Source organism: Mytilus galloprovincialis, chromosome 1 (genome assembly GCF_965363235.1).
Source record: "Mytilus galloprovincialis chromosome 1, xbMytGall1.hap1.1, whole genome shotgun sequence".
NCBI classification, from domain to species: domain Eukaryota; kingdom Metazoa; phylum Mollusca; class Bivalvia; order Mytilida; family Mytilidae; genus Mytilus; species Mytilus galloprovincialis.
Window position 1 is genome coordinate 7,132,400 of NC_134838.1, and position 27,841 is coordinate 7,160,240.

The following is a 27,841-nucleotide window of genomic DNA, read 5'->3' on the forward strand; positions in this document are numbered from 1 at the left end:
ATGTTTGAAAAAGCGCACCCCTGGAAGCAAAGTTGCCAAAAATGGTAAACCGAAAGTTGACGAACATTATTTAGCAAAGTAGATTTGCAGTAAACGTCTTTCGTATTCCTGTTCTTAAATGGTGAACATAATAATTGGAGAAAAAGAATTGCATATGCCGAATTCCTTGTTAAAGTTCTAGGATTTGGCAAAATCTAACACAAATGTAGGTATAGCCTCATTAGCCAAGCCAAGTTAGTTAGTTTCGGTTTATTTCAGTAAAATTATTACTGTAAGAAAAAAAAATATAGTTCACTGTTATGGTAAGAAATGGCTTGGTTGTGTATTGATTATATTGTTATTCTAATAGGATGAACAGTTGCACTTGAAAAACAATTTTGATTACTCAGTGTTATTAAAGGAAGACAACTCAATACAATTTCAGTTATAACAAAAACCGCAGGTGTCATCTTAATGCCCGCGTCACACTGTCCCGATTTTTATGCCGATTGCAACACGATTATGAAAATTTTCAAAATCGGGACTGATCGTATCCAGATCGGGCTATTCGTAGTGCCATCTTTAACCATCTTTAACCATCGGCCACTTTTTCTAGCCTTCGGGGACAACTTCGGGAAGGGTTCTAAATTTTTTAACATGTTAAAAAATCTCTGAAGGTGCGTCCGATGTTGAGGGTTCGTATTGAGTTCGTATAACCATCCTCACCATCGTAACGTCACCGGGAATGCATCTTTGAACATCGTATTGCATTCGTGTTTCCATCGTTTCTATCGGGCAGTATTAACATTACGATGTCTACACGAATGAATCACGAAGCTACCCGAAGGTCTTACGATGGCAACACGACTTCGTGAAGACCTCGTAATCCCGTCGTGTTGCCATCGAATAAAAGTACGAAGGCGACAAGGTGGAACTACGACGTCAATAAATCCAGCTAAATGTAAGTTAGAATACATTTAAAGTGCCATGCGCGATATGCACTGGTCAGTCTAATACGACAGTTAAGAAAGACGTTCACAAAACATGGAGCTCATATCATATGATTCTATGAGAACAAGAAAGGCGACAGCGTTGTTTCTATTAATTCAAATAGAACAAGAAGAGCAGCTATTACAGGCTCTGGATTTACTTTTACAAGTAAAATATTATTTTTTGTCAATTTATCATATCAAGTAACATAATGAAAATCATAAACGTGCCTCGTACAACAACACTGCAGGTACACGTATATAGGGAAACCAACTTTACTCCATAACCATTTTGTTTTCTATATGTCATATTTTGCCGCATTTGTTGTTTTCCCCACATCCTTCCTTTTGTCTATATTATTATGATATTCTCCTTGAAAGAGCTCTTTTTGAATAAAAGGGATCAACGAACCCATTATCTTACCTTTAAGATAGATCAGTAAACATGGGCATAATTATGGGTGATTATTCAGACTAGTGCACACATTTTACAGTTCATACATGGCAATGCCGAGCGTGGCACCCCCTCGTATGTAACATATTGGGGACAAATATGGAAACTATATTTGTATATGACACATGCAGAAAATGGTAAATTGAATATGCATATTTGATACATAAACTATTTTTTTTAGAAATCAACCAAAACATTCAGTAACTGGAAATACCTTTAATATTGTCTTTAGAACCAGCAGGTAAAAAAATGAGCAACCAATTTCCTGTGTACACGACGTCTTTTAGACATCGTATGGCCCTCGCGCCATCATCATATTCCATCCTGTAGCCTTCGTAATCCATCGTGTAGCCTTCGTGATCCATCGTGTAGCCTTCGTATGTCCATCTTTTGCTATCGTATATAATGTCGGCACCATCGTATAAACTTCGTTATTCATCGTACTTGTTTCGGTCACTTTTTGGTATTTTAACGAGATCGGGACCAACTTCGTACGAACTTACAATTTTCGCATTCGGGTGTCCATCGTATATAAAAATCGGGACAGTGTGACGCGGGCATAACAAATGTAGAAAAATGGCTGTATTTACACCTCAAAAACTACTCTGAGTACAGACTAACATCTGTAGTTTGAAAACTTTTAAGACCTGGCATCAACTAGATGGGCGCATTGCATTTGCGCCAATTTTTTAAAAATTCAATCTTTCATTTGCGCCACAATCTTATATTTCATTTGCGCCACAATCTTATATTTCATTTGCGCCAAATAAAAAAACTTCATTTGCGCCATTTCGTAGGTAATTTTAAATAAAATATAACCGAACAGTTGAATATTCTTTGCTATTTTTCTTGAATAAGATTTGTTTTTACAGTATTTCTCCTGGATGATTGTTCATACTAATTTCTAATACAAAACTAAGGTTTAAAATTATTAAATGTTTATATGCTTGAGGTGTATAGATGGACATTGTCAGTTCAGAGTCCAATAGAGGAAATAAGTCTGTATTTTTTTATGATCACACAAACGGTATATAGCTTATCATATGCATCATATTAAAAATCGTTTAGGTGTTCCATAAAACTTGTCGCAAAGCCATAATAACAACTGATATGGACAGAATTATAAATTTACTATAGTGTATAAAATGAACTCATCATGCATACAACTGTCTTGCAATTTTACTACTTTTTAAATATGGTCAAAGTAACAGAACTGTGTTTTAACGAAGTTTTAATATACCTTGTGTATGATTTTAAGATGCCTGAATTCTGAGGAATATGTTTTATTATGCCAAAAAAAATGTATTCATTTTTTAAAGTGTTTTCTGAAAGAAAAAAAAATGAATACTATTTACCTTTATTTACCTGTATTATTGGCGCAAATGAAAGGTTTTATTTTTGGCGCAAATGAAATATGGTTTGTGGCGCAAATGAAATGCCAATTGGCGCAAAAGCAAAGCACCGAGCTAGATATACATGTATGAAAGTTAAATGCTGGCATTTTTTTCGTTCCTGCTGTTATTGTAAAGCATAATATACATGTCAGTGTATATACATTCTAAAGAGACAATTTTACAGTTTTTTTTACATTTCAGGTAAAAATTGGAGCAAAACCTTTGATAACTTAAAGTTCTAAGCCAAAGATGCAAAGGTAAGTCCTCTTTGTCCATGAGTACCTTAATTTTTTTCACCAAATTGATTGCTTCAGAGCTGATGAGTTAAGTTAACACCACATGGATTTTTCTAGCATTCCACAGGGTCCGGTTTTCGGACCCATTCCCAATGGCAAATACCCTACATTTTTCCCAATTTAAAATTCCCAAATGATCACAAAATTCATTTTCATCTTTATTATTCATAACAGAGATGTTTATTTTATTCAACCGCAAGCTTTATGTAAAAAATCGCCAACAAGTAATGTGTAAATCCAAGTTGAAACATATTGAATGTCATACACTTACTGGAATCCGCTTGTATTCGCTACACTCAAACAACCGGTATGACCCAATTGTTAAGGGCAAAATTTTGCCCTGGAGATTTGAACGAGATTGAACGATACTTTGTTACATAGCAACGTACAATATCAGAACATGAAAACAAACAGAATAATTTGTTTTCTGGTGCATAGAAAAGCATTAATTAACAATGATTAATGCGTAAATAAATTTATATTTTAAAGTGAATTAATCTATTGTATTACATAAAGGGAAAAATATCGAAACAGGTATTTATTTGATGCAAAAATAAAAGTCCGCTAAACTTAATGATTTAGGCACATCAACGTGACGTCATACAAAATGGAAACTTTTGAACTGAAGGCTATGGTTTTGGCAATACATTTTAACCTGTGAAATAAATGTTTTATAAAACTGATGTAGGAAAAAAGACTTTTCCTTCTGATTTACAATAACATTGTAGAGATTGTAGTATTGTTTACAATTTACAAAATGAAGTGCGGTATAATACACACAATTTGATTGGACGACTAATCAGATTCTACAATAGATCGGACCTCACTGGCTGTCTATGAACATAGTGTAGTAGTCCGGCGAGAGCCAGCTTATGACAAACGATGGCTGACATATGTATGTACTTCGAGATTCGGCCAGTTGAGAAGCACCCCTTGATTGACTGCAAGGATACAGCGGATCCATGTACACTCCCTAAGAATTAATGGAGATGTGTCCTTTACAATATTATCCCACCACCAGAACAATCCCCACCCAACACAGCCCAAGGGAGCATGTAGGACACTCGGAAGTCTGTTATTATGGTTGAGGAAGCCAAAGTACTCGGAGAGAACCACCGGGCTTCTGGGCGGGAACAGACAACCCGAAGAGATTTCAGAAGATTAATCTCCGGGTCAAGCTGGGAACAACTTTGACCTACCGAGGCCCCCGAAGTATCCAATCTAGTTTCGGTCTGGATACCAGAGATGTGTGTGGGAGGGTAAAAATCACCCTACTGGTGTACTGAAAATTCGACGTCTCCAATGAGAATCGAACTCGGGACCTTCAGTACTGTAGCCATCGGTCTTAACCACTAGACCACGAACCCACACACAATTCCATAAATAAACAGGAAGTGTGGGAAAATACTAAAACCAGATCAAATCCGGAAACGGACAAGTATATAATTCCGGGTTTGTCAATCAAATACAGTAAATAAAAAATGAAAAGAACCAAACATGTGACAGCTATCATAGCAACACTAAAATTGAAAACGCAAAGATATATAAAAAAGAAAATAGAAACAGGATATATTTTATACAGAACTCAAAATATTTTAGTTCACAAATTTTCGTGTCAAAATCTAAAAAAGATGTAACAATCCTTTAAGAAGTTAAAACTCATTATTTTGATACTCAAATAAACTTTAATGCCAGGTAGTTATATTTAAAAAAAACAAAGAAGGTGTAGTCCTTAATTTATTTTCACCAACAAAAATAAAAATTAATGAACTAAACACACTAAAACTAACATCTGGTATATTGGTTGTTTTTCCCAATTTCATTAAAAACCGCGTTAAAGAATTCCCAAAACTGGCCAGGGTCCTTTTTCCAAAAATACCCAGAAAAAACCCTGCACCATTACAACTAATTATAAATTTGATGCACTGTCTTCATTTGAAATCATTGCCTTAGATTAAGTTGGTAAATAAAATTAATAGACAACTCTTAAGTTTGATGAATTTCAGTCAATGACTTTGGTTTAAGTGAACATCACTTGTGTGTTTAGGGGCATTCACTTCTGTTCCTAAATAAGGCGTGTGGTTGGAAAAATATGATGCTATATTGCATGAATTATTCAGCAAATTAAATTCTCATATTTGACAATCAGGAATTGTTATTAAGTACATACGGAACAAACATTATTTCTAGTTTATCCTTCACAACAACGATCATTTGAGACGCTTGATGAACATTAATAGTGCAGGGATACAGGTGATCCACTCTATCTGGTAAATGACCTCATAAAGGAAAGTATAATTGACGAATTCTTTTACGTTGAAGGACAAACTCGAAAGTGGTCTATTCTTTCTACTCTCTTCCTATACCAACCGTGCAAGAGCTGTATAGCCTGTCAAGGTTGTTAAAAACTTCTTTTTTTTGTCACTTCCTATATCATGTATATATAGTCTTTTAACAAAATGTAACAGGATCCTTAATCTAAATAATATCACTTTTTTTTAACTCAATCTCTTAAATGTTTTATATCCTTTTAGTACTAAAACCAATTGATTTGTCTATGGAAATTAGAAAACAAATTGATATAAAACAGAATAAATCCATATTTGTGATTGTTGCATGGATAATTTGAATGAACTTTTAACTAACATTTAAAAAAAAATCACTAAATTAAAAGTGAAATAAATGTGCTATTACAAACAAACCTGATTCCTGCATGGCAAGCAGAAAAAAATATTTACCACAATGAAAAACCATGGTTTACAAAAGGATATATGAAATAGAATTGAGAATGGAAATGGGGAATGTGTCAACAGGTCAAAGAAACAACAACAACCAGACCAAAGAGTAGATAACAGCTGAAGGCCACACATAGGTCTTCAATGCAGCCAGAAAATCCTTCAACCAGAAAAGTGCTTCAGCTAGCCTCTAAACAAAAATGTATACTAGTTAAGTGATAATGGACAGCATACAAACTCCAAAATATATATAAAAGAAACTTAAATTAAAAATCATACAAGACTAACAAAGGCCAGAGGCTCCTGACTCGGGACTGGCTTAAAAAATGTGGGGGTGTTAAACATGTATTTTGAGATCTTTTGAAAGTTTATTTAGTGACTCAAAATGTTTTATTGTAAATTTCAACAAAAATAGTTGCATGAAGAAAGAGTACACTTCTATTTACAGAAAGAAAAATATAAGCAGTTTAAAATTCAGTTGAAAAAAAGTATAAAAATCAATAAGTAAACAGAGAGTTTGAGTTGTAAAAAATACTGCACAGTACAGCAGACCATATCAATTACCATCATCCATCTTTACCTTAAAAACAGAGAACTAACAATAATATTCAACATGTTTAATGTTAAAGAAGCCCAAACTCATTGTTATTCATCATGTTCATTAGTCAGTAAGTTGTTTTTTCTGTGCAAGATATGAAGCAAATTAATTTATTGTGACGGTGTCTGGTCTGGATTTTCAATCATATTCATTTTGAATTGGTTTTTTGACAAAAGCTATTTCATTTGTCCTTCAACAATGATCGATAATATTATTTTGGGTATTACAAATCAAAAAAGGATTTCATGAAATTCAATTTTTATTTTAGTGTTGCACGTTTTTTGGGTGTTGGTGGTGAAATTGATGAGGGGACCAAAGAAAGATACAGACAAAGAAGAGAAAAATGCTATAGAACAGATCTGAAATGCCAAGGAGATGAAGTGGATTTTGGGAGAAAAAGTTGTGTTGGCAGAAAAGAGTGTAAACCAAGGAAGAGGGAGTCTTTATTTCAGATTGTTGGAAAAGCTGTGGTAAGGTTACAAAAACTTAATAAAAAAAACTTTGACAGTTTTGACTCAAACATACTAAGAAATAATATGGAGCTGAACATATGTCCTGAAGATATATTTTGCAGTTCAAAAAACAAAAACGCATGCAGGAGTCTAAACAAATAACCCATTACGTTTTGTAGATTATATTGTATAAGCTTATTCCCTGCTGACTTTTTTACTTTTTACAAACCATTAAAAACAAGGGCAATCTAGTTAATTCCAGTTAATGTTATGAAAAGAAATCATTTCTTTTGGTATTTCTCAGTAAATGGATTTTTTAATATAAATGGCATATTTATAATATGGATTAGGTAAATTATCAGTTTTGAAAAAAATGCGGACTCCCTCTTCAATTTCAGTAACTAAAATGGCTGATTACAGTCCTAAAAAATGTTAAGGATTTCTTTACCAAAATTTTTAATTTGCTCTCTATCTCTCTATCTCTCTCTATATATATATATGTTTCAGGGAGCAAAAAATAAAAGTGGAAAGCAAAATGTAGAAGAGAAAATGAGAAGTTTTGCACCAGCTGATCTAAATAACAAAGAGAAGTATCCTGAACCGTCACCTGCTGATGTAACCAAGGTAATAATTGTGATTCCACTCATACATGGTATATTGCAATGACCTTATTTGTCTGCCTGTCTGTTCTACCAATTTTTTTGTACTTATTCATCTTCACTTCCTCTAGGAGAAGTAGTCACCTGGCCGAGTGGTCTAAGTAGTTACTACTGTAATCACCAGCCAGTCAACACTGAGGTTGTGAGCTCAAACCCCGCTTGTTGGGGTGTACTTGACTCAGGTGTCTAAATTAGCGTTGGTCTGGTGGTCTGAGACCAGTTGAAATACATCGGACCAGTAGATTTTGTCAGCTGTAGACCAGTAGAAATTTTTCAATAAAAATCATTGATTGTATCACAATCTTAGTTTGTTTACAATTTAACGTTTACCTGCCAAAACAATTAAACCATGAGGGGGTACTATGTATTACAAATGGTCAAGTTAATTTATATCTGGGGTTAGCGTCCTTCACAACAACACAAAATATGGAAATTTTTGGAAGGAGTTATAATCTGTCGTACAAAAAAATAAAATTAGTGACATTCAAAGGGAAGATGGGAATAAAGTTTATGAAATTGAAAAAAGGAAATGTTATTGTCAAATGTCCTGGGAAAAGGATCATGAATGGTTAAATTATATATTCAATTGCAATGTAATAAATTGTATAAGTTAAAAAGTATTTGACATGTGAACAGTCTTCACGCCAAATATTTGAATCCACAAGCCCAAAGCTGAATTTTAACAAATTTTTAGTTGAATTCTGTTGGCTTGTAGATAAGACTTTCACAAGACGACAGCAATTTTACTAGCCATGGCTGTAGGATAGAGTTAAGCGTGAAGACAGTGTGGATAATTTACAATCACAGACCTTGATATGAAATGTAGTTTTGTAACAGATCTTCAAATTTTAAGTTAGATTCTGTACTCGTTTGTGCTTGCTCATTAACAATAAAAACAGCATTAAAAATCTACAGGAACAAAGGAGAGAAAACCACCAGAGGAATCAAAGGCAGGGAAAATTATTAGAAAGTCATTGAGATTATCAAAGCCTTTATCAAAATCAGGATCAAGACTCTCTCTTTTTCTTGTCTTAAATATATAAAAGAAAGCAATAAAATAAAAGTAACCATCTATCATTTATATAAGTGTGTATCAAATGATTGTCATTTTTGCAGGACCAGTAGATTTGGAGCCGGACCAGTAGATTTTCAGTCCACTGGTCCGTCTGGCCTGTACACAAAAAAAGCTTACATGTAAATTCGACCCCTGACAATCTTAATTGGCTAGGATTGTCAGTTTTCCTATCTAAGGTCAGTGGTTTTCTCCAGCACTCCGGCTTCCTTTATCAATAAAAACTGGCTGCCAAGAAATAGCCCAAAAGCGAGGGTTTAAAGTGGCATTAAAATCTATCAATTTTCACTTCATATATGATAACACTTTGAATATTTATCACTTGAAAAGTTGAGCTAGATATTTTCCTTCAATGTGAAAAACGAGTGGATATGAAATAAAAAAGCATTTGCATTACATTATGGTCAATTTAGATTAATGAAATCCTAAAATATGATTTTATTTATTGAGTTTTATTTTTACAGTTAAAAGAAGATTTGTTTTATGATGAAATCAGGAAAGATGAAACCCCTGAAGAAAGGAATGGTAAAGGAGAAAGTCACATGGACATGGCTATGGAACGTCCGAGAGAAGTAGGTGAGAAGGGAAGAGGAGAGAAGAACTTTGATGAAGTTGATATGCCCATGTCACGTCATAGAGAAGAAGAAGAAGAAGAAGAACACGATGAGTAAGGCTGTTTACGTTATATTTCTAGCACAGATAACATGCTCTGTAAAACATTTCTGTAAACTGAAAATAGAACAAGTGAAAAAACTTAAGAAGTCATTTTCACTGTTGGTTACCATATTTATTGTTTTAATACATGTTAAATCTTGTGATATGTGTTTTATACATTCTTTAGGTTTTGTTTAACACAGGGTATTGGGAGCTATGATGTTATATGTAGAAAATGTTTGCATACTTACTGATACAATATAATATTGCATTACTAATTGTCCAGTTTGTCAAAAAATTCAGCCATCTTACACATAACATGTCTACATACACAACAGTAGGAGTCTTTACTTTGTTAAAAAAAACTTTCATAAATCCAGCGTAATCTTTACATGAGAACATAGCCTTACATATTGTCTCATTAAAAGATAAACATGAAGCTTCTTTAGGAGAAAGTAGAGTCCATTTTTAATGTTGACACCCATGTTTAATCACCATTTTTAATGTCGATACCAATGTTTAATCATGAATTCACCATAAACAATGGGAAACAAAAATTTATGAGAATAATTTTTAGTGGAACTTAGCCTATATTGATATTGATCTCAATTCCATTCTGAGTCAACTGAGGAATTGCTTTTCAAAGGATCCTATTGGGAAAATATTCAGTAAGATTAATTAAAGCAACTACTTTCAGACAAAAACAGCTTGTTGACTGGAATAAACATGACGTAGACTTACATTTTGTTCTCTCAGCAGAATTTTATTGATATAATAGATTCTAGGGGCTTGACAAAAGTACAACTTTTTTGTACTTGTTTTCTTATAGGCTTTTTAAATCTTTTGCTTAGGCTCTATACACCTTTTGCATATGATACTTTTTAATTTTTTGGCCTTTTTTCTTTGGCTTTTTTTTTATTGAGATATTGCCTATATATTTGTCTATTAGTTCACACTATCGGTGGAATCAAATCTAATAGGCAATATTTGCTTATTTTAGATCTGTTTTTGTTTGAAATGTTATAGAATATGTCAAACATATACTTTTGGTTTATTGTTCATGTTTAAATTATAAATTAAATTCTTTTAATTGATCTCATATTTCAATTTATTCATGCATAAATATATTATCTATGGATAAAAATTGTTTTATTTTGTGCTGTCATGAAAGACAATAAAGGATTGACTCTTTGCTCGTTTGTTTTATGGCCTTGGGCATATTGGAATGGGTCTTAATATGATATGTAGTTTTTCAACAACCTAAGTCTGTAATCTTTTTAAATTGTGATTGACAAGTTTCTTACAACTTGAACCCAGACTGAATTTTTGACACATACAGTACTTTTCCAGTTTTTCTGACTCTAGACCTTATTGTAAAAGGACATGAATTGCAAAAGTGGTCTGAGAAGTTCAACTAATGTATCACTAGCCTGTAAACACTGAGGTTGTGAGCTCTAGTCTCACACATGGCTGTAGCGTTTGACTCCAATCCTAATTCACAAAGATTGTCGGTTTTCATATAAAGGAAAGTTCAGTGGTTCTCTTAGTGCACTCTGGATGAGAAACCAATCAATCTTAGTAGTAGAATATGTTGACTCAGTATCTGTACTGGGCATGGATGACAAAATGGGTCTTGTCGAGGATGTATATTGACCAAAACTAATGACAATACTGTCAATAGTTACATGATCATTTCAAGAGCTGATTGAATTCAAATCTACATTTGACCTGGTAAATTTGCAGTGATTAAATTTTCAAGACAACTAACAATGACTAATGGAACAATAGATAAAAATCATTTAATTATTTTGATGCAACAAAGACAATCTTATTCTTCAGATCAGTTAACAACTTGTTGTCGGTAAATATTGATTGCTGCTGTCATGGCTTTATAAATAGAATTATAAAGAATGAAAATGAATTATATAAAACATACCAACATACAATATGTTACACAATATATAAAAGGAGTGATGTATATTTATGTGAATTATTATATGGTGTTTTACATCAGCTAGCTGTTATAGGAATGGTGCATGTTTCATTGTTTCAATATTTTGTTATAAAACATTTGTAACATTTTGTTATACCTGTAACCAGGTGTGAATTTTATAGCCTTCTTGACAATGTTTGTCTTGCCTGCCCTGCTAGAAAACTGAGGTGCTAACTTTCTGGAAGCAGAATATTTGCAAACAGATGAATTTCACTACAAGTTGTATGTTGAGAGGACATTTATGATCTATCAGACACCTACTTCTAAATTTCCTAAAGGAATTATATATTTTGAAATACAAGTGGAGGTTTTCTAAGAACAACAATTATTGCAACTTCTAGGTTGTCATTCAAGTTGGTAACCTTGAAGACTGATGGACCAGCTGAATTGTTGAAGTTAGGGTTGTTATATAATTGTTTCTTGGGATAATTAATACAGCAGGACCATATTCCTCTATGTTTCTGTGTCTGACTTATTCCTTTATATTGCAAATCTTTCAAAATAAAATTAAGCAGTGAACTGATTGATGATAAGTTTGTTGGATTTAAGGTGGTACCTAACACTACAGGGAGATAACTCTGTAAAATCAGCTAAACGTTTTTATTACGTTGTGTTTTAAATGGAATATTAAGCTTCTCAATGATCAAAATTAGTGTTTGTCAAGCTGCTATACAACCAGTGTAATTTTTCTGATTAAACGGTTGGTTCAATTTTTTTGATTTTTTTATATTTTTGTCAAAGGGTAAAGTAAATACTTTGTCAAAATTTTAAGAAAATTAAACAAGCCAAATTAATTTTAGTTCAGGTGTTAGGTACCACCTTAAAGAGGGTTGAAATTACTTATCAGTTATTGTTTTTAATATAAAAAAGAAGATGTGGTATAATTTCCAATGAAACAACTATCCGCAAGAGACCATATGAAAATGAAATTAATAACTTTAGGTCACTGTACAACCTTCAACAATGAGCAAAGCCCATACCGCACAGTCGGCTATAAAAGACTTTATTTTCTGATATATTTTGATTGAGGAAGATGCATGCAGGGTGTGAGCTTCTTTTCTTCATCAATATTCAGTTATGATTGAAGGAAAGAAAATTTTAATTTTAATAAACTGGAACTTATTTAAAAACAAAAAGAGTAAAAGAGATGTTTGATGACAGTGGATTTATCTACTGTATCAGCAAATTTAATAAATCAAATGATCGGTAAATAGGCAGCCCTCAAAATGTTTCTATACTTGGGGTCATGTTAGTGTTTGGAATTTCAGTAATTGCTTTATATAACTACCTACTGTTAATAGGGGATAAGGATTTTTTTTAACCTTTTGTTTTTCTAAATGTAAAAAGAACTGTGTTACTGAGGATTTTCAGTAATTTTGATTTAAAGTTCTTATACATGGGTTTTAATTCCTATTAAAAAATGAAGATTATAAATAAAGATCTCTTAAGTTTTGATATAAATTCAACGATGGTACTAGATATCTGTAATTCTGTATTGCATGTGTATAATTTTACCATCAGTCTTTACAAATTTTGACAAAGACCCTTTATGTTACAGACTTGATACTAGAAAAATTAGGTAAGCCATATTGAATCATGTTAAATGGAAGTTTATGTTGTCATTTTGCTTAATCTTGGGTTTGTGGACTTATCACTGATATAATCATTCAGCCACTTGAAGGAGCATGGAGTAGTCTCCCCTTTTTAAATTGTTTTGACTAACCACTTACCCAAGAACAAAAACATGAGTTATTAATCTAGAAAATTATATATATTTCTGTTTACAAACTTTAAAGTAATTGATTTAATTTGCTTCATACTTTGTTTTTTTTGCTTTCTGATTTTTCGTTTAATTTTTATTTCAATGCCAATTTCCAAAGCAATAGCTCATAGAAACATTGTGGAGTTGTATTGTACTCTGCTAAGCATACCCAAATCAATATTCAGACAATTCTCTTGTGAAGAGTTGTCTCATTGGCAATCAAAACATTCCCAAGTTTTGTCTCTATGAGATGAAACATAGAGATCATAACTGGGAACCAGTGTATAAACAAAACAAAATGTCACAAGTCATACCTCTTTTGGGAAGATTTATAATAATCATAGTATGAATATTATATATCTCCCCAAAAGAGGTATGACTTGTGAAACAGCTGTATCTGCAAAGTGCAACTTGTAAGTCATTAGCATTTCAGTATAACTTATGATCAATGTTTATGCACAAGATTTATATGTTGGCGAGTTTTGGATGTGTCTATGGGCCACTCGATATCTCTCGGCCCGAAGTCAGAATAAAATTCTCGGAACGTCTCTAAAAGTTTTTGGTCATTTATACAGGTCTTAACTGGTTGTTATCTATGTCTTTCATATGGAGCCTTGATGGCCCTTGACGACGCAATTATATTTGTTTTAAAACGACCACTGTACACTGTGTGTTTCTGGGTCAATTATAACGTGGTATTGTATGTTGCATCGATAACATGTGAACTAATTATGTTTGAAGATTTAACCAGGGAATTACTGTGTATTTCATCATAGACTTACGGGAGAGAACATTCTGGTTAAAATATTAATATTAAGATCTGAAAACAGAAAGATAATATTCTTATCAAAAGTATTTAATACAATCGGAATCAAAGAAATATATACAAAATATATACTGTATTTATGTTTCTGAAGAAACTAACAATGATTGAAATCAGAATATTTTCAGAGTTGCAATTAAGAAATAAGTATTTCATATGACAAGATACTCTGCTTTGGTATTTTTAAATACTCATTTGTAAAGGAAACATAAAAATTAAATCTAAATAAATTCTTGCATCCTACAAAAAAATGTGTATAAACAATAATCATTATACTTCTACGTTAAATATTTCATACCGTTTCAGTATTTAGGTTTTATGAGTAATTATCATTTATTTTTGTGTATTGTAATATATCCATAAAACGGAAAGTAAGATCAATTTATTAAATATTTAAATATTAAACGGTTGTGAATAAAAATACTTGTGTGTTTTCAATTCATAAAGCATGATTTTAAATCCTTGCAGCTCACAACAACCATTAAAATAATTTACAATAATCACAACTAAATTTAATTTCAACCATAATGACAATGTTGATTATTTTATACTGTTAGAATGGATTTAGAAGTCTTTGCTTATATTTTGTGTAGTAATGTATTCACATAGTGAAATGATAGAATTTAACATAGATTCATTCGATAAATAAAATGTCCATCCGTAAATACTTGACGTTCGTGTTTATTGATATTATATATAATATTCAAAAGAATCTGAAAAAAAAAATACTAACAGGAACCTTAATTTATTATAAAATTTTAATTCAATTTTTGTTTGTTTGTTTTAATAGTTTAACCTTATAGCATCTATATATTTGTACTATCATGGTACGGTTTTGAAAATTGTATTCATTGTGTGTCCAACTATATCCTACACGTCTTGGTTCATTCACATTATAGATCACATTTCAAAAGCACACTATCGGTTTGCGTTCTCAAAAATTCCGGATAAAATGTCAATGAATCCGGAATCAAAATATTTAATGTAGGCCCGTTTGACATTCAAATTCAATATTAGATTAAGATATGTGATGACGCAAATGCGTATTCTTTTCCTGAGTATCAGTGAGATGCTTTCTATTTACTGTGCGCTAAAATACTACTTGCATGTAATACTATCAAATTCACCCGTGAAAGCTTATTTTCGTTTTTGTTATCTAAATTCATGACACGGCAGAAAGAGCTTTACATGTGACTTTCAAGCACGGTCATCATTACTAACGGTATTCTGACCTCGAGTTGTTTCTCTTTTGTTTCTTTTTTAAGTCACTGTCCTATTATAACCTTTGACCTTTTCGAAAAACTAAGGATTGTCTACCCAAGGAATAGATTCCTTAACTTTGTAATGTATTTAGCCTTTTAACTTTTTTCATTCGAGCGCAACTGAAGGTTTTTTTGTAGACTTAACTCGTGTCTGGCGTTTTTTATATCTACATACCTTTTTATATACATTGGTTATTTTGAAAGTGTGTAACAGGTATTCATAAACTTCTGAAATAAGAAATTCTTCGGCAAAACTAAGTTTCCCTGTAGAATGTTTGAATTGATTTAAGTAAAATCAGGAAATCCTGAAAATTTGAGATGTTTTATGAATTCAAAATAAGTCTCTTCATAAGAGGTCCCAATCAATTGCATGCCAAGACAGCTTCAAATATGAGTTGAGAATATAAAGGCCTTCATGTAGGAAACAAAATATAAAGATATGATAGATGAAATAAATGCATTTAGAATTCCAGATTATAAAGCAAACTGAGTGCATAAATTTATATTGCGATAGGTTTCTGCAATTTGCAAAAGTCATCCGGTTAGTAGAAATTAGGATTTGCCAAATTAAAGGTTATAGTCGGAAAAATTATGTACATTCCCAAGTAATAAATAAAATAGTCGAGCTTTAAATAACTATTCAAATAGATGCTGTAAATATATACTTTCAACTGGCTTCTTCTATTCACAGTCAATTATTTCAATTGGTTGTTATAGGCATCCTGTTGTTTTTCTCCAAGTTGGTACCGAGTGAGTGTCTAACCAGCTGATTGTCCTGGCCCTGAAAATAGCCGTTTTAGACCTAATTAGATAATCAAGTCTGTAAATAAACACATTGAAATGTAGTTATAATGTATAACCTTGATACCTGTAAAAAAATTCACTTTTAGCATATAAGGGGAAGGGGGGGGGATGCTTTAATCGTATTACATGTTTAGCAATTAGCAATCTAGCAAATGAAAGTTGATACTCTTTAAGGGGTACAAGAACCACATCACAAAAGTTTCCCAATTCCTTCTGTCTTTGTAACAATGCAGAGTATCTGATTACAGTAATATAAATTGGAAATGCTCAAATGCTTTTGTTATGAATTTTCATTCCATTCTTATATATAGAATGAAAATTTGCTTTGACAAATAAACAATGATGAACACACAAGTAGAAATCAAAGTCCATGTTTTGTAACAGAATGAGAAATCTAAAAAACTTTATAGTCTAAAAAAATAAAACATATAAAACAGAAGAGGATGCAGATTTTTTTTTATAGATATTATTCTTGCAAGTTTTGTACCATTTGAAGTGTAAACTGTAGGAGATCTTGCAATGACAAACTTTCCTATATATGTAGAAATGGAGAGTTATGTTTGACCATGGGAAACTAACATAGGATAGAATATAGTTTGTCAAAAGAAACAGTTGTTTTTGGACCAAAAAAATCAAAACTCAATTTCATTGGCATCAATTTTAGACTAAATTTGGCAAAATCCTGACTTGCATTTGAATAGAAATAGTGCACAACTATATGCATATACAGGAGGTACATTTTGTGTTCAGTGTAGATAGGAGGATGTATTGTAGTATTCCCATATAAAACATGAGTTAGTTTTGTTATTAATCAGGTACACATCTTCTTTGTAAGTAGATCACACAAGCTGTATATTACTGATCTAAAGCTTATATAGAAATAATAGACTTTATATAAATACATTTTACCACAATATAGTGTTATTGTGCTGATGCAGTGTAAAGCAATCACCAATCAATCAATTATATAAACAAAGTTTACATGGAATCAAACAAATCAGTTAATTGACTAGGATTGTCAGTGTTCCAACCAAAGGTTGTTGGTTTTCTTAGGAAATTGAAAGTGGTGTTTAAAATAAATAAATAAAAACAAAGCATATCCACTTACTAAGTGACACAGTGGGCCTGTTATGTTAATATTGGTAGTAATGCACATTCATTTCATTGGTCAACTAATATATGACATATTAACACAGTTTATATCATTCAACATCATTGTTATTTTTGATAGATGTTCTTTTGTTGCTTATAGTTTATATCAAGCTTTTAGTGTTGTACAGAACAGTTTTGTGTGATCAGGAATATCCAGTTTCAGTTTTGGGATTCATGATATTTATTAGTTGTACATTGAGGCTTTAAAAAAGTCTAGACTAAAGTCATATGTGACATGTGGAAGCTGATTTGCCTGATAATTAATATATTAAGTAATTATAAAAAGGATATAAAATTTGAAGACAGGAGACAACAGATAACTTCAGTTTTGGGTCACCAGACACAACTTTTCTCAATAGATACTTCAGTTCAACTGTTGTTTTGTTAAACAAAACGTCAAAGTCTGCCACGTCAATTTTTTTTATGTGAACTTTTAAAGCTCTAACCAGTGATACTTTTCGAAAAACTGATGTTGTTGTCATTAATATTAAGGGGTAAGACAGTCAAAATTTTAGAGCCTTAATGTGAAATTTGTCTGGCCTGCGCTTTAATACAATTTGCAGACAGCAACCACATTTACTATTTGTATAAAGATTTAAATTTCGGAAGGCAGAAGAACTGCATACATCATAACTTGTATAAAGATGTCTTATGTTACAAAGTTTTTAGTTGGCTGTCTGTTGTTCTTATCAACAGATATTTTTGTGTTCAAGAATCTGGTTAGTCAATGTTATGAAAGATGTTCTCGGGTTTTATTTTTTAACTCTAATATTCAATTGAGCGTCCCAAAATTTCAGGGTTCAAGAAACCATATTGCCACCCAGGTAAATGCATATATTATTTGAATTTTCTGTTGCAAAGAATCTAGATTGAAATAGATCTGACATTATGAATTGCATGAAATATATTATATTTGTCTTGAAATGAATTTGTCTCCAAGCATGTTATTAGAGCTGCATTGTTCCAATGTTTTTTAAGCTTTGAACTGATACACATAAAATAGCCATTATATTAAAAATACATTTCTTTAGAAGCTATCATAAAATCATTTTATTAACTTTAGTTATATGTATTACATTTATATCTGCTGTCTCTGAGAAACAAATATTAACAATTGTTTACTTTAGATTTATTGTGTATTTCTATAAGGCTGGTAATCTGCTTGTAAATAATCTCTGACATACGCAAAACTGGAAATGCTCTCAATATTCTTTTATAATATACTGTGCCGCATGGTTTAATTATCCAGGTTTAAATATAAAAGAAGTCTTAATCTTTTTTTTAGATAATGAAAGGTTTAAAAAATTTTAAATATCTTGTTTTTGGTTGAAAAAAACCCACACATGAATGCAAAATAAGAGTTAACTGTAAGTGCTACAATAGAAAAACTAAAGGCTCTTTGCTTTCTATGTACATTCTTCAAACACATATTGAACTAAGAGGACTTTTTGATTTTCAAGGTTTTAAGTGAAAACATTAAATTGAAAGATGAAGTTTCCTGCAAAGTGTGTTTGTCTTTCTATGAATACTTCTGGTATCTTGGAGTTTTATCACACGTGGTAAACATTTGTTAATAAGGCAAAGAATGGTATAATTTAATGCTCTCTCTATCCATTCAGAATGCATGTTTTTTTGGATGATCATTTATATGAATGAAACTTTAAACAAAACTCATCAGCTTTGACATTAATATCTTATTTTATGTAACATAGAATTATAGATTTAGTTTTGTTTCATGTATAGCAGTTTAAGCTACTATAAAATAGTAATTGATCTTGATTTAGCAAATTTTGGTTATGTATGATAAAACTTTAAAATATAATCCAGATATGTTAAGAACTAGCTATGTACTTATTTTAATAATTTCTATAACATTAAGAAATAAGATGCTGAAAGAAGAAAGAGGTAAAGCTGTGCATGTTACATGTGATATACAATAAACTAGTCTATTGTTGTTCTTATTCTAGAAATTAAAAGTTGTTTTTTTTTTCTATTAAGGAAACACCATTCTTGATCTAGATGATACATTCAAAATCTACAAATAAATAATGTACAATTAAGATCACTGGTCATCAATATGTATGTAGTTATATTATTATAATATATTTTCTATTAAGTTGAACAGATTTCAGGGTTGTTTTAAAACATTGTTTGTCTAATTCTTTTTCTTGAAATAAGATGCATAGTTTTAACTGTTTCAATTTCAGAGTTGATGTTGGACCAGATATTCCCTTGCATGTGATCAGGACTAGGGTTCCAGAAAGAATTTCAGGTACACCTGGAATGGCTAGAATCCCTGTTTTTATAAGACGTGAAGTTAAACCAAACCCTGCTCTAATACAGAAGAAGAAAAGAGAGGCAGTTTTTGACCAATTATGTGACAGTGCCAAGGATTTCTTTTGTTGTAAAATATGTAAACAGAATAAAAAAGAAGGAAGTTTGGATAAACGGTTTGTATTATTATTTCTTTGAAAATAACTTTTACCACGTATACCATGTATACTGAAATAAAGAAGTTCATTTAAAGATATATTTTTCCACAAAATTCAACACTAATACAGCTTTGAAACAAAAATGGATAAGTCATAGTTATACTAAAATAGTCTTGTTGTTTTAAAATTTAAACATGATGTTAATATAATAATTAGAAAATGTGGTATGACAACACTCCAGAAGAGACCAAATGAAAAATGTTTTTTTTATGCCCTCGCTATAAAAGGGACATGAAGTTTAACCCTTGTTAATCTGTACATTGGTATCATATCCCAAAATTAGTTTCCATTCTCCAACTTTGACTTAACCAAAGGGTTTGAAACTTTTACACAAGGCTTATTACCACAAAACGCATATCTCTTTTGAATTTTGGTGCGGACACTCATGTCATGTACCCTTTATTAAGAAAACAGTTGCTTAATTTTCAGTTTCCCCACTATCTTTATTGCTTTGTTTGTAAAGACTGTATAAAGAATACTACTTTAAAAGCTGGATGTGAAATTCCACTTATCAAATAACAGCAGGTTGCAGGTTACTTCCATGATCAAGATGATAGACAATGTAATAAAATATTAGAACCTGTTTATTTTCATTTTGATAATATGTTCAATCATATAATATTGTATGTTTCAGACCCTATTTTTCTTACTTCATCACCTTTGTACAAGTAGTTATAATGATAGCAGCTGTGGCAGTTTATGGATTTGCTAGACCTCACTATAGTAAAGTGGAAGATGAACAACTGGTAAGATTAAGGGATATTTTGTGATGGATTCCTGTTAAATATAAATAAATTCACAATCATGATAGTTCATTGTGAAATGAGATAGAATTAAATATATGTTGACTTTTATATTGGGATGTTGAAGAAGTATTTTCACCATTTTATAGTTATCAACAAATAACAAGAACAACAATTTGTTTGTTATGTTTGTAGGATAAATACGTAGAATTTTTTTCAGTGACTGTCTCATGGAAGTAATTACAAATCATTACAAATTAAGGTATTGTAGTCATGGCAGTGTATGGTCAGTGGCTGTATATCACATAAAAATACACAGTCAATACATTAAATGCATAAATACAAATTAAATAGCATTGTCTTCAATTTTCAGGTTTTGAAACCATCTTTATCCATTGAGCTGGTTAGAAAGTCAGAGTTTGGAAACATATGGCTAGGACCAAGACAGGTACATCTTCTACTTTTTTGAGACAACATAGATATCAATTATTTATTATTCAACAGAGTCTCTTTAGTAAATATATATATTTAGAAATCAACAGTCTCTGAATTTCATGCTTCTAACGTGCTTTTCTGGATTTTCCTTCATCAGGAACCCTCAAAGCTCAATATTGAAAGTCGAGGATGTATAGGAACCAAAACAGTTGAAGGGCCATATGACCAAAAAGGAGCTTAATATTAACAGCCAAATTTATCTTAGGTCAACCTTGCCTGAGGAAGTTAAACCTTATTTTTTGATACTTGTAAATGTGAAAAGTGTAAAAAATCTGGGAGTGTTATAAAATAAAATGTTTCCTTTTAGGATGACTTGATTCATCTTGGTGCCAAGTACTCTCCATGTATGAGAAAAGACCCAAATCTTGTCAAAGTATTAAAAGCAGATAGAGAAGAAGAAAGAACTTCTGGGTGTTGTGTGAGGGACGATGGGGCTGGATGTGTTCAAACTGTAGAATCTCAATGTAGTGTAAGTACAAATGTATAAGGACATGCTTAAACTCGTTAATATTCTAGAATCTCCCATGACCTGTAAAAACTCTATGGATTCTTACAGGACATGTTTAATCTCTATAATTAATGTAGGATAAGTATCGGGACATGTTCAGACTTGCGAATCAGTTATAAACAAGAAACCAGTTTGACTGGAGCACAAATCTTCCCCTTTAATGTTTTGTGACTTTATTAAAAGTTCCAAATTGACAACTCAGATATAAGAATTGTGTTTAAAATGTTATGATTTTCTGGTTAACAAATGTTATAACTTAATATATGGTTTTATGATTACAGAATTTGATATCAACCTTTGTGAAGTGGAATAAAACCAAACCATCGAGCTTAGGATTTACATCTGGTGCTGTGTGTGGACAAGATCCTAAGTAAGTTAATAGTGGAATCATTCTTTACTCTGCTTAAAATATACTCTTGATTTATTAGTTGTGAAAGCTAGTAAAAGGAACAGTGCATTCATATTAATAAACCATTAAACAGTTTTATTGAATGAATTCTATCAATTAGTGCTTGGGTCTCTTGCGGCTGTCATACAGATATGGTGTTCTGTAATTCATCAATTTTGTTTTTAGTCCACTAACAACGAAATCGAAGGGAAATTTAGGTTTGCACACTGTCCGTCAAATCAGTTTTCACACTTTTTTTGTCATGCTTGAAGATATTGACTTGATATTTGTTGTAAAGTTTACACCATGACAAGTAAAAGATCAAGATAGAATTTTGTTCCAATACAAAGAATTTTTAACCAGTAGGGGACTATGTATTGCCATGCAATACTCACAGAATGCTTGTTGATTTCAAGGAGGATGCCTGATCTTTGAATACTGTCTATATATTATTTTATTCAGAATATTAATATATTATGAGGTTGTAGGATAATGACCTTTTTATATTGTACACAGTAGAATATTATATTACACAAAATTGTGAGAGAAGTTAATCTTTAATGTGGAAAAAAGGTTGCCAAACTTTCAAAATTTCATCAAAGGTTAATGATATTAATGTCATATATATATCAGTCAGGATTCTACTTCTTCAAAAATTATCTCCCCATTATGCCAGTTCATTTTTACAATCGTAGAAATGGAAGCCATTGTAGTGATGACGCGCTTTAGCTCTTGAAAACAAATAAATTTATCCACATAGCCCCATTGTGATCCTTATATGTCAGTTGCATTTTAAAAGACAAATGTATCTACTAGCTTATGAGCATATAAAGTTGATGTTTTCATCTGCATTGAGTCAACTTAAAACTATTGTCTGATCGGTTGTCAGGTGGAATTTTTCGAATATTCATAAATATTTTTTTTTTTAAATCTAATTAAATATTTCGAGGAAGGGCAGACTAAAAAAAATTCAGTGGTTGAAGATTATAAACCCTAATTATCACTAAAAGAAAATTACGTTTTTTTGAAGATTTGCATTTTTACCATCCAACTTAAGACTGTTGCCAAGTACTTTTAGTAAAAATTAGCTATTCAAACACACCTACACCGTTTTGGTGATTCATTAAAAAGGTATTTCACTTGACCCATATATTTCATCTTTTAGTACTGTGAAATTCTTATGTTATAAAGTAAACCTGTATCCTTGATATATAAAAATGATAGAATCTGAAGCGAGATGATGTATCAAATACTCTTGCTTTATACGTTTCCAAGACGAAATATTCAACTCAAACACGCCCTTACATAAAAAGGTACACTCAATTTTCTCTTTTCGATACGATTGTTACCCATTTTTTGGGAATTTTTTCTTGAGTCACATAATGGAAGGGCAGACATGAAAATTACTGAACTAAAAGATTGATATTTCTCCATCTGTGGTAATTATTTTTTTTAAATCAGAGGTTAAGCATTTTCTACATCCAACTTAACAGATACCCATGTCGTCGACTTGATATCTAATTGTTCTGCTTAACTTTGTTAAAGATAAATTGAAAACTTATGCAAATGGTGTTTTAAAATAAAATACTTCGTAATTGAGCTGAAAATCTTCATTATACCCCCGCTTTCAAAAAAAGGGGTATACTGTTTTACCTCTGTCTGTCCTTCCGTCAGTCCGTCAGTCCGTCCGTCCCATGAATATTTTTCGTCACATTTTTCTCAGGAACTGCACTACCAGGATTTCTGAATTTTGGTTTCAGGCTTGATATAAGTCAGCTATACTGTGTGATGCGTTTTCAGTTTTATCACTCGACAACTTCCTGTTTACCGAACACTTGTATCATTTTTACACCTGATAGCCAAGTTGAAAATTTTCGTCACATTTTTCTCAGGAAGAACACTACCAGGATTTCTGAACTTTGGTTTCAGGCTTGATATAAGTCAGCTATACTGTGTGATGCGTTTTCAGTTTTATCACTCGACAACTTCCTGTTTACTGAACACTTGTTAGTGCGGTGACAGAAGTGTAAAAAGTCGTCTAGATCTCGAGTTTAATCTCCCCAAATAACACACGGCTAAAAATGGTCTTAACTTAAAGAAAAATATGTCTTCTTTAGTTTTTGCCCTGTCGTCAGAATTTCGTACGGTCACTTTTTTCTAAAAAGTCGTTTTAATGACTGGTAGTATATTGGAGAGTTTCAACCCCCCTTTTTCAAAATCAAAACATGTGTATGTTTGCTTACATTTAATTGAAATAGTTTTTCCTGAAGCTATTTTTATATGTCAAAATATTCCATTCAGTATTTTATTTTCTTCTAATCTATAAAATTTGCGAAGTTTAGACTATTTGAATTGAGGTAATTTTAATTGCAAATTCAGACTCAAACTTTAGTTTCCTCTTCATAGTAGTAATAAAAATTATCCCATAATATTTTAAGCATATAATATTTAATAAAACTAATTAGTGATAAAAATTTCGGAACCAAAATATGAAAAAAACCTTAAGAAATCAATGGAAAAAGAATAGAGTAAATATCTTCAATTTCAACACGGAACTCAATCACTTGCCTTCCGTCACATTTTGTGTATTAGTCAATAATTTGAAAATGCATACAGCCAAGACTATTCTCAGGAAATGGCACCAGAGAAATTGTGGAAATGCTAAGCAATTGTTGAGGCAATCGTTTTTGTTTTACTCCTTTTCATTTAGGATTGGCTTTACAAATGTACCATGAGTTTGGTTCAAAACATCTTGTTGAAACATTGAATGCCAATGGATTTTATGCTTCTTAAAGTAAAGTGCGACGCTATCTAATGTGTTGCCAACCATGAAATTGAGCGAATTCAAGATAGTGCGTACGTCTCGTATAATGTTTCCCCAGCATCTTTGCAGACAAGCATATGGATGTCATCACACCTTCCTAAACCCCCTTTTAGATCTCTTTTAAAATCTTGGATGAATTGATAGGGATGGTTTGAAGCTGGTATTTTTTTTAGGAACAAATGTGTTCGGACTTCCTACAATACCTTGTCTGTACTTGTAAAGAAAAACTCAAAATAAAGTGTTTGCTTTGAGCAGAACCTGTCATGTGCAGACCTGTGGCCATGAGTGAAATGTGTAGAATTATTAAAACATGTCTTGTGACGGTTGATGAAAATGAAGATGATGGAGATAACGGTTGGTTTGGTATAAAGCTTGTTGCACTGGTACACACGGGAGTGTTGACGTGCCCTTAAAAAAGTTAAACCCCGCCAATATCTGTATGTGTCTGTTTCAAGTCACGAGACGGTAATGCTGTGTTTCTATATACTATATTTGTTTCTTTCTTTTTAATTTTGTACATTAAACAGGTCGTTAGAGTTTTTGTTTGTTTTATATTATTCATTTCGGGAATTGAAGACTATGCAGTATGAATTTTACTCATTGTTGAAGCCCGTACGGGACCTATAATTGTTTTATGTCTCATTTGGTCTTATTTGGAGAGTTGTCTCATTTGCAATCATATCACATCTTCTTTTTTTTATATGGAATACTTTTGAAGTTTGGGGTACATTGCAAGGAATAAAAGGGGGGATATAGTTACAAAACCTATAAAGTAATAGATATTAACGAGAGTTAAATACACAACAAAAGATGATACTATGGTAGCAGTAATAATTGTGAAAAAAAACCAAAAGCAACGAGTAGTCTATAAAAAAAACTGAAGTATCCGCAAATTCAATTTGAGGTCATATTTGACTGTAGTGTTCTATGGGTTTGTTTTGATGACTCACCCACTATGATAGTTTAAAAAATAATTTTAAAGTATTGTCCTGCATGACACTTGATTTTTACCTGAAAATGATATTTTTCATAAGGTTAAGGTGCTTTAAACATTTTATAGGTTGAAAACTTGATTTTTGAAGTTTTGTTTATAAAATGTCGTTTTAGGATTTTTTTTGATAAAAAAAAATCTCAATGATTAAGGTTTATGTATAAAAACAAACATTACTAAAGCCAAAACAGTATCATTTATATATAGGTAGAGTTTAGAAATAGAAAAAAAATGTCAAAATTGAAACCCTCCCAAACTTTCACAGATTTTTACATATGACCTTTGACCTCAATTTTAAAAAAATGTGACCACATCAAGTCCTGACGACAGGCATATTATTATAGTTCACGATTTCCTCTTTCCAATGATATATTATGTAGGTGTGTGTTCGGTGGGGAGATTAAATTCCAAAAAATCTGGCTTCAGTCACTGCACTATGTATCATTTTTACACCTGATAGGCAAGTTGAAATTTTTTGTCACATTTTTCTCAGGAACTGCACTACCAGGATTTCTGAACTTTGGTTTCAGGCTTGATATAGGTCAGCTATACTGTGTGATGCATTTTCAAATTCATCACTTGACAACTTCATTTTACTGAGCACTTGTATCATTTTTACACCTGATAGCCAAGTTGAAAATTTTTCGTCACATTTTTCTCAGGAACTACACTACCAGGATTTCTGAAATTTGGTTTCAGGCTTCATATAAGTCAGCTATACCGTGTAATGCGTTTTCAGATTCATCACTCAACAACTTCCTGTTTACCTAACACTTGTATGATTTTACACATGATAGCCAAGTTGAAAATTTTCGTCACATTTTTCTCAGGAACTACAATACAAGGATTTCTGAAATTTGGTTTAAGGGTCAATATAATTCAGCTATACCGTGTGATGCGTTTTCAGATTCATCACTCAAGACTTCCTGTTTTCCGAACACTTGCATATTTTTACACTATTAATATTATCAACTTGAGGCAGGGGTATCATCAGTGAGCAGCTAGCAGTTTCACTTGTTTTATTTGTTTTTATTAACTTTAAAAAAATTTGTTACTATAGTAAACATAACAGCATTTATCACCTTCTCTAACAAAGAGCTTCGATTCTTTTGTTCTATTTCAACCGGGTTTCCACCTGATATCAAATGTATTAGATAGATTATTTAAATATCAGTAATGTTCCTTAGGAAATTTTTAGAATATCAGAATGTAACATTGACTACACTGTTGCAATCTTCTTTGACTCTGTGTTTCTTAACATGTGACTGTGTTTATGTTACAGATACTGTAAGAAACCATCTTCCATCCCTCCATTTGAGTGGAATAAGAATGATATGACAGAATGGCCAGTAAGTTGACCTCTTGCCAAATTACACACACTTTATATTGGTGATTCTAATAAATTTCTATACAGAGTAAAATTGAGAATGGAAATGGGGAATGTTTCAAACAGACAACAACCCGACCATAGAGCAGACAAAAGCCAAAGGCCACCAATGGGTCTTCAAAGCATATGTCATTTTATTTTAGGAAACAATTTCTTATATATCTTGCATTTATATTTTAGATTTTTGTACACAAATGTGTTAAGTATGATGTAAACATTTAAATTTCCTTCAATAAAAAGTCCATTTTTTTAAATGAGACAGTATTCATGACTAACTTATGGTCAACTATTTTCTGTTTAGATGTAAGATTAGTACATTAGATATGGTCTTTTATGCTTTTGTAATTGAATTAACTTGTCTTTTTCAGTTATGTTTAGACACAAGAAAGCCAGGGTACAATCGTTCTGGAATCATTAATCAAACTGACAGACACATGACATGTGATATGTTAGGGCGGCCATGTTGTCATGGTATACAAGGAGAGTGTATGATAACAACAAGAGAACATTGTGACTTTCTCCGTGGATACTATCATGATGAAGCTTTCCTGTGTTCTCAGGTAAGGTTCATGTTTAAAGAGGTTTAATAAGATTTACATTATAAAACAATTCGACTCAAGTTGACAAAAGGGACAGTCTTGACCATTGATCTTGATGAGAACTCTTACCTCTGTGTTTGAGGGTGAATACCTTTCAGGTATAGAACCACTAGTTCAGGCCCGGTCGGAATGAACATACAAGAAAGTAGTACATATTTTAAACAAAATAGTTCCTACGCATAGCTGTATCTTTGTCAATAGTGGGAATATCTGCGTAGTTTTTGTATCAAATGAAAGCTTGGGGACTTGGGATCACTGTAGAACACTTGTTGAAAGTTTTACTGGAATAATAAAGAATCATATGAAATTTTAAAAGGAGGGCACATTTGCCCTGTT

General features: G+C 31.9%; 1 protein-coding gene across 1 annotated transcript; it reads left to right on the forward strand.

Annotated features, from left to right (window-relative positions):
* LOC143061729 (inactive rhomboid protein 1-like) lies at nt 1-27,493 on the forward strand. Its single transcript, XM_076233772.1, has 13 exons — nt 1-205; nt 3,018-3,073; nt 6,714-6,915; nt 7,405-7,521; nt 9,093-9,295; nt 17,876-17,902; nt 19,286-19,528; nt 20,205-20,316; nt 20,687-20,761; nt 21,116-21,277; nt 21,598-21,686; nt 26,802-26,868; nt 27,275-27,493. The coding sequence occupies exons 2-13, from the start codon at nt 3,066-3,068 to the stop codon at nt 27,491-27,493; spliced, it is 1,524 nt and encodes a 507-aa protein (XP_076089887.1). The 5' UTR covers nt 1-205; nt 3,018-3,065.
* Nucleotides 27,494-27,841: the final 348 nt, after the last annotated feature.